Source organism: Plecotus auritus (genome assembly GCF_963455305.1).
Source record: "Plecotus auritus genome assembly, chromosome: X".
Lineage (NCBI taxonomy): Eukaryota > Metazoa > Chordata > Mammalia > Chiroptera > Vespertilionidae > Plecotus > Plecotus auritus.
In genome coordinates this window covers 120,510,473-120,518,710 of record NC_137784.1, presented here as the reverse complement: position 1 = coordinate 120,518,710, position 8,238 = coordinate 120,510,473, and the positions used below count along the sequence as shown (strand labels likewise).

General features: G+C 49.7%; 1 protein-coding gene and 1 long non-coding RNA gene across 2 annotated transcripts; both read right to left on the bottom strand.

The window, feature by feature from the left end:
• Positions 1–4,904: 4,904 nt before the first annotated feature.
• On the bottom strand, positions 4,905–5,732 carry LOC308240263 (melanoma-associated antigen 10-like; the record flags this gene model as incomplete). The annotated part of the gene is made up of 1 exon (XM_080653149.1): positions 4,905–5,732. One exon carries the CDS (start codon positions 5,730–5,732, stop codon positions 4,905–4,907), a length of 828 nt encoding a protein of 275 aa, XP_080509275.1.
• Positions 5,733–6,312: 580 nt separating this feature from the next.
• LOC308240024 lies at positions 6,313–8,011 on the bottom strand. The gene is made up of 4 exons (XR_013959782.1): positions 7,928–8,011; positions 7,438–7,560; positions 6,441–6,514; positions 6,313–6,363 (listed from the first exon to the last, which is right to left on the bottom strand). It is a non-coding gene; the product is annotated as an uncharacterized lncRNA (long non-coding RNA).
• Positions 8,012–8,238: the final 227 nt, after the last annotated feature.

Sequence of the window (8,238 nt, the reverse complement as noted above, 5' to 3'; positions counted from 1 at the left end):
TTAACCTTTAACTTAACCTTGCCAGTTAAAAAGTGAATGTAATATCTTTCAATTGACAGCACTTACTCTCCATAATACTAAAGTATGTATATGTCATAATTATATACTTCTGATGGACATATAAGTTATTTTCTTTTACCTGCTATGATTAATACAACTGAAATCAACATATTTAAACATGAATTCTTAGGAAAATGTATATGTTTTCTAAGAAGAAAAACATAAAACAGAAGTTTGGTTAATGTGCAAAGGGTAAGAATATTTAAACTTTTATAAATATTGCCAAAATTTTATTCCAATATAGTTTTTCATAAATTAATGTAATGTGAATATCCTAAACTTTTATAAACATTACTAGAGGCCTGGTGCATGAAATTCGTGCACTTGGAGGGGGGGTCCCTCAGCCTGGCCTGCACCCTCTCGCAGTCCGGGAGCCCTGGGGGGATGTCCGAATGATGGCTTAGGCCCACTAAGCCATCAGTTGGACATCCTTAGCATTGCCACGGAGGCGGGAAAGGCTCCCACCACTGCTGCTGTGCTCGCCAGCTGTGAGCCCAGCTTCTGGCTGAACGGTGCTCCCCCTGTGGGAGCATACGGACCACCAGAGGGCAGCTCCTGCGTTGAGTGTCTACCCCCTGGTGGTCAGTATGCATCATAGTGACCGGTCATTCCACCATTCTGTCATTTGCATATTAGCCTTTTATTATATAGGATACACTGTAGATGAGGCCCCCTAGAAGCATAAGAAATGCAAAAAATTCACTGTTAACTCATTCTCGAATTGCCCCCACTTAAAATCAAATTGCCCCCAACCACTGTGGGGCGTGTGCTGCACCTTGGGAACCACTGGGCTTGACACTTTTCCTCTCTGAGCTTCATTTCTGAATACATATGCATATACCATGGGAATTGTAATCTCTTCTCCGCCTACCTCACTGGGTTGTCATGAGGAGGTTCTGAGCTAATAAACCTAGAAATGTTTCATCAAATAAGTGATGTCTAAATGGGAAGGGATTGTTATTTTTAAGCCCACGGGTACCCTCGCAGGTGGCAGGTGCTGATTAGGGGAGGAGGGCATGATTGTTTTCTGGGACTGTAGCTATCGAAGCTTTACAGAGGGTTCTGCAGGCCTTGGAGGGGCAGGCTCTGGCCAGCAGCCCTGTAGCAGTGGTTGTCCCTGGAGGTGCTGGCCGGGGGGCGGGTGAAGTAAGGGGGTGCTAGGGGGGACAGCGAGGCCGAAGGCGAGTAACTGTCAAACCTCCCTGCTTGACGCCATTCTTTAAATTGTATGTGGCCGTTTCACAGCTGTACATGCTCAGGGCGGGGCCCCAATCTCCTGGAGCAGGGCGGGGACTGGGCCAGGGCGGGGCCAGGTGGGCTATGATGGTGGGTTTAGCTGTAGCCCCCAGAGAGGCTCAGTGCTGCAGATACAGCACCGCTGCTGTACAGGGGGATGGATCTGACTCTGGGGGGCTGCTCAGGCCTGCCTCCACCCGGGTTTGTAGTTGTATGGAGGAGAGGCATGCCCAGCCCCAGTGGAGGGGGCCTGGCAGTGGCGGGCCCCGGGTGCCTTGGGGGTGCTGACCGGTCGTCACCAGCATGCTATTGTTGTGGGAGCCCCTGGTGGGGGTGGCAGGGGAAGAGATCTGGAGGCAGAGGTGTGGGCTGCGGCTACCCCCAAGGCTGGGTCTTATCCCCATCTGGTCAGCCTCCCCATCCCCCCGGGGGTGTGGGGACTGGGGTAGGATGTCTGTGCAGGGGGATTGGAAGAGCTCCCCGTGGCCACTTCCTCTTCCTTCTTTGCAGTCCGGGCTCCTGTCAGGCACTCTCCTCAGACCCCCGGGTACTTGGCTCCACCGCCCTGCCCCTCCATGGCTCCCTGCCACCCCTCGCCCTACTCAGCTCTCCCTGGCCGCCCACCTGTCAGGAGGCTGCCAGGGCACCCTGCTGCGGGCAGTGCAGTCCTGGGGCAGGGGGTGGGGGTGTGGGGAGCAGCTCCAGTAAAGTTTAATAAACCCCGGGTTCGCATTGGGATTTGGCTGTGGGGCCGCAGGAGAGTCTGCCTGGGCAGGACGAAATCACTCGAGACCCGGAGTCTCACCCCATGGCCCCACAGCCCCACCCACCCTGCTGAGTGGTCGTGATGTGACGGTGTCCCGGATAATTGGCATATTCCTCTATTATTAGTATAGAATTTACCAATCTTTTAAATTTTGCTTAAAGTTATGAGTAAAAAAAATGTTGTGCCAATGTTATTTTAATTTATGTCTTCCATTTTCTGATTAGGTTAAACAAAAAATCAACTTAATCACTTACCCATATAAAGCTGGATTTATGCAGTGATGTCCCAAGTAAAAGGATTCATCTGGGCATGATTTAAAATCCTCAAATGTCTGCATGGCATTTTCCCTTTACTTTGAGAAACAAGGATTCAGTCAGAAAGACTAGGATCCAGGGAATATGACCAGCCAGGACACCCTAAGTCTGGAAGGGCACAGAGAGCATTCTGGGGAGAGCAATTATTAGAGCCCACAAGAGAGACCATGTGCAAAAAGCAAGTCCAGAGAGCCCCAGACAAGCTGGCAGTCAGTGCTATGAGTCTAGAGTTCAGTGTAGGAAAAAGGGTCCAGAAGGAGAGATGGTGGGGAATCTGTATGAATGGTACTGGACAACTTATATAAATAGGCTTGTGAAATATCAGAATCCTCATCAGCAGCTGGATATCACAGTATAGTCTGAATAAATAGGTCCATGGGGATATGTGGACCATCAGCATGCCAGATAACACCCGCTGCCTTACGGCCACCAATATATCATGCCAGGAAGAGCATAGCAGCTCTCCTGAATCATTTGGTTGAGCAATACTCTTGAGTAATTTAGTAGTCCAGGATACCCATGCCAATATCTAGACCTAATCACCATAGTAAATTTCCAGATACAGGTCTGGGTGTGCACCTGCCTTGAAGGAGATCCAGATGATGTTCATGGCTCAGGCAGCCTTCAAAAGATTCTCAGCTGTTCCTAAATAACAAAACAGGTGCCCAGTGGCTATGAATATTGGCCTATGTTACACCAGATACTATCATGCATTGCTAGGAACAGAACTAGATAAATAGCCAGGCCTGTTCCCCCCACTGAGGTTCCTTAGTATTCAAAATCTCGGTTGACTTCAATAACTGACCATTTGGGCTACTTGGTATTTTGCTCATCCCTGAGCTTTAAATACCTACTATTGTGTTATAAATTACCCAATAAAGAGTGAGCCCATGACACCATAGGTACGCATATTCAACCCTAATAAAAGCAAAACCCAAGCTCTCTCACTGCCCTTCCCTCCTTCCTATCTCAGCCCTGTCACTTAATAGCAGTAAAATCTTGGGGAAATTACTGAACGCCATGAGCCTTAGATCCATCACCTGTTAAATGGGTTTGATAAGCCCTGCCTCGTAGGAAGAACTGCTGGAATGTATGTAAAGTAAGAAAAGCATCTGGCACAGTACCTGACATTGATTCAAACTTTAATGAATGGCAGTAATTTCTAATATTATTTTGTCCCCAGACCCTCCCACCATCTATCTCCTCTGGGATCTAGTTGTAATCGAGGACATTCTCAGATAATATGCAGCTCAACAGGAGATGGAATATAAATCAGGCAAAAAATACAGCTTCACAAATAAAAGCCGTTAAATGTTTCCTCTTAGAGGATATATTAATTTGGGCATAGGTTAGTCTTCCCCAGCTGATATAACTCAGAGTTCCCAGAATTTAACTCAAAGACCAACTCCTTCCTTCCCTCCCAGCTACTCATCCATCAAAGTGCTATTTTCATTCATTTCACTACCACCAAAATCTAGACATTGCTTAGAGTTGGCCTAATTACACTCTAGTGGGGCCTTAGGCCAACTCTAGAATACCTAGTTCATGCACTGTGTTCACTGCACTAGGACAAAAAGTTCAAGACACTTTCCATACCCAACCCAAGGTGGAGCTTTCTCCCTGGTTTATCCAGGATCCAAAAGTTTTCCATGTCAGGCTTTCTCACACTTCAAGAACACAGCCCCTGAGGGCCTGGCCCCTGCCACCACCCACAGCTTAATTTAAAATTAACTCCCACGGAAGGAATTGCAGTTTCCCTTAGCCCCAAACTGCCTTGGCTCAGGGCGTTTTCACTTGGGTGCTCCCATCTGGAATCTCATCTCCTCCCTCCTTGTTTTCACTTGTTCTGTAGGTATTGGAGGACATCTCACCATCTTCCTGATGTGAGTGCTGCTCCTAGCCTCTACCATTCTTTGGGTAGCGGTGTGTCTTGCTTATCCTAGTATCTCCACTATTAACACAGTGCTTTCCAAAGAGGAAATATACAATTAATGTTTGGCAAATAAATGAGTAGGTGAGCATTTGTAAAATTCCTTTATTAACATTTTCTATGATTACACCAACTTTCTTGAATAAGCCAAGGAAATCCAGGTATATATCTTTTAATGTTACAGAATAAACTAAAATGGTTAAGGAATCCAAAAATTAACCACCTGTTATATTTCCCCCCTCTATTTTCCGCAGGCTTCTTTCACATTCCCAAGGAAATTCCCATTCCAGTGTCATCATATTTCTTCCAGATCACAAAAGATGGAAGTTTCCCCAATTTATTTTTCAAAACATCAAAACTCATTCTTAAACCTGAAGAGCAACAATGCATGTGAGACCACTTTCATTCATCAACTTAGATTCTAAAGCTAATAAACCTTCCATGAAAAGGAACGGTATTTGAGAAAACCCCAAAGGAGGGGGAGCAAAGGATAAACCTCCAAGCCATCAACATAGAACACAAAGCTGTTGTACACTGTATTCTCCCCAGCCTGACCCTGCCTCTGACTCTCCTCTACTTAGAAATGTGAGTGCCCTTTTCAAACACAGAGTGAAGATTCGTGCTCATTCTTCAGTTGGGGAAGGAGAGGCTGTGCCGTGAACATGGCAGCAGCATGACCCACAGGGCCCATTCTGGCCCGGGCTCTCTCTTGCTCATCTCTTAAAGCCTCCTCATACCAGCATGAGAAGGAAATGGGGTCAATCCCTTTGATCTTGGACAAAAATTCCAGAACTTGCAACTTGCTGGTTTCAGCATGGGCCCTTGGACCCCACATAAATTGGTAGCGTGGTGGATCACTATTAAGCACCTGCTGGTACTCCAGGTAATTCTCCTGAACCCATGTTCTGGTGATGAGCTTCCTAGGCTCCCCATAAATGAAGTGCTCCCTCCCAGCATAAACTCCCATCATATTCAGGAACTCCCAAATGTCTTCCTCAGGGGCACAGTTGCCCTCTAGGAAGATCATACCCAGGATGATTATCAGGAGGCCGTTTTTAGGCATGCTCTGGTGGTCACTAAGCATCTCATCATAGGTGAGATCCAGTGAGTTGACAAGGACATAGGAGTGGGTGGCAGGGACCACTTCCTTCACATCAATGCCACAGATCACCTCCAAGCACTTACAAGCTTTCTTAAAAATCACAGGGAATTGACTCTTGTCCCTTTTGTTAACAACTTGTAGCATCTCTGCCTTTGTAATAGGCTTCCTCAAACGATACCTGAGGATCATGGCATGCACCAAATTGGTCACATTCTCATCTATGCGGTCTCTACACAGAGACTCGGGGTCTGCTGAGGTCTGCAGAGAGCTTGTATCCTCATTGTCTTGGTTGCTGGAGCCTCCAACTGATGTGCTCCATGCCATGGATCTCTGAGGACTCTGGGGAGGTCTTGATGTCTTAGAAGCAGGCTGCTCCTGCTTCTCCAGCTTCTCCTCCTGCTCTGCCTCTTTTTCCTCCTCCTCCTCCCACTCCTCAGACTCCTCTTCCTCCTCCTTCTCTCCCTGCCCCTCCTCCTCGGCCTCCTTTTCCTCCTCCTTCCCCTCTCCCTCCTCCTCTGCTTCCTCCTCCTCCTCCTCCTCCTCCTCCTCCTCCTCCTCTTCCTCTTCTTCTTTCTCCTTCTCCTCTCCCTCCTCTTCCCCCTCCTCCTCTTCCTTTTCCTTCTCTTCTTCCTCTTCCTCACCATCCTTCCCCTCCTCCTCCTTCTTGTTCTCCCCCTCCTTCTCAGCCTCCTTTTCCTCTTCATCCTCCAGGGTGCCTGGGATTACAGGAGAGGAAGGAGGGGAGGGGGAGAGGGAGGGGTAGGAGAAGCTGAAAGAGCAAGAGGAAATGGAGGAGTTCTCCTCCTCAGGTATGGGAAACATTATCTCACTTTGGGCCTGAAAGTTTGGCTCAAATGTGAGGCGTGGGCGCTTTGAGGAGTGAGACATGATGACTCTTGTTGTGGGCAGCAGGTGGAAGCGTGAGCAGGATTATGGGAGATGGGTTCCCAGGAGCCTGGGGGAGAGAGGGAGAGGGTCAGCGGCCTCAGCAGAGATGCGCACCCTTGGCAGCTCTGACAAAGGCTGACTTACAGGTCTTCTATTTAGGGGGTGCTCTAGGGCCTCACTGGGCTCCTGTCTTCCTGGATGGTTTGTCTCCCAGGAACCTGTAGGATGGTGTGAGAAAGCTCCTCAGGGTGTAGCCAGGCAGCACAGCCCAAGGCTTCCAGGGAGAAGCCTGACTGTGAGCAGGTGGTGTTGGGGACTGTGGGTGGGGATTTTGATAGACATTCAGGGTATGTATCTCACATTGACTCCTCACTCTGCCTGGGCCTCCTCTGCTCTGCTGACCTGAGGACACGTGCCTCACACAGATGCCCTCTCCTCACAACTCCTATCTGAGGGTTACCTGCATCCCTCACATTGATGCCTGGTGGGGCCTGGGACACCTCCCTCTGCCGTCCTGGGTACTGACCATTCAGAACAAGCCCTCACCTCCCTGAGACCATCTAGAAGAAAGTGAGGGTGCACTGTATCCAGCCACTGTGCCTCAGGGCCTCCCAGATCTCACAGCAGGGGAAGGGTAGAGCTGGGTATGCCTTCAGTACTACGGTGAGGGTGTGCTGCCCTCAGTGCTCACTCAGGGTACTTACCTTAAATCCTGGCAGAGTCTGGGACTCATCCCTCTGCTGACCTGTTGTGGCTCTCCCTCAGACCAATGCCTCCTTAGAACAAGGCCCTCACCTCCCTGAGAACCCCTGGACAAAAGTGAAGAGGCTCCACATCTTGCCACCGCCTGCTAGGTCTTTCCAGTGCTGATGTCAAGGGCTGGGCCCCATCAGTTGGATGGTGGGCTATCCTCAATCCTCTTTCATGGTATTCATCTTTCTGGCTGACAGGTCCTGGGCCAACCCCTGCTAACTGGACATCGCCCCCTCAGAAAATGACCTCACTTGCCGAGACAGCTCCCTCACCCTTGGAAAAAGTCAGAGCATACTATATCCAGCCAACCCCGCCTGGGTCCAGCCAGAGCTAAGAACGGAAGACAGCCAGGCTCCGCACAGTCTCTTCTTTCTGGGGTGGGAATTACCTTTGGTCCTCACCAACGCTCCTTTCCGGGACTCCTGGTAGAGCTGGGACTCGTTCCTCTTCAGACCTGACGTGGCTCCCACAGCTGACCTGCCTTCGTATGCAGACCGAGGCCCTCAACTCCCTGAGACCATCGCCAAGACAAAAGTAAAGGGACATCACATCCAGCCATCCCTGCCCGGGGTCTCCCAGGACTGACAGCAGGGATGGGGGTTCCCTCCGTCATCCCTCAAGGTATTCCTCTTTGCTCCTGGAGGGGCCTGGGCCTACCTCCTCGAGTGACCTGAAATCAGCCCCTCAGACCAAGGCCTCACCTCCCAGAAACACCTCCGCCCACCCCATGCAGGAAGTGAGGGAGCACCACATCTCAGAATTACTGTCCAGATCCTCCCAGGGTGGATGTTGGGAACACGGTGGCGTTTCTGTGAGCAACTCCCCTTCTGTCTGAGTTAGGGGGGACCCTTAGTCCCCCTTCAAGGTCCTTATCTTACCTTGACGCCTCACAGATCCTGGGATTCTTTCCTCTGCTGATGTCACCAGCTCAGACCAAGGCCTTCACTTCCCTGGGACACTACAGACAAAAGGAAAAAGACACCAAATCTAGACACCCCTGCCTGGGGTCTGTTTTGGCATGGGGAATATAGTCAGTCCTCCCTCAAAGTATTTATTCATCTGTATTCCTAGCAAGGTCTGTCCTGCCCTCCTCTGACCCGAAGCTCCTCCTCCAGTCATGACCTCACCTTCCTGAAGCACTCCATCATCTTGACTCCTGGTAGAGCTCCTGGCAAATGTGAGAGTTTTC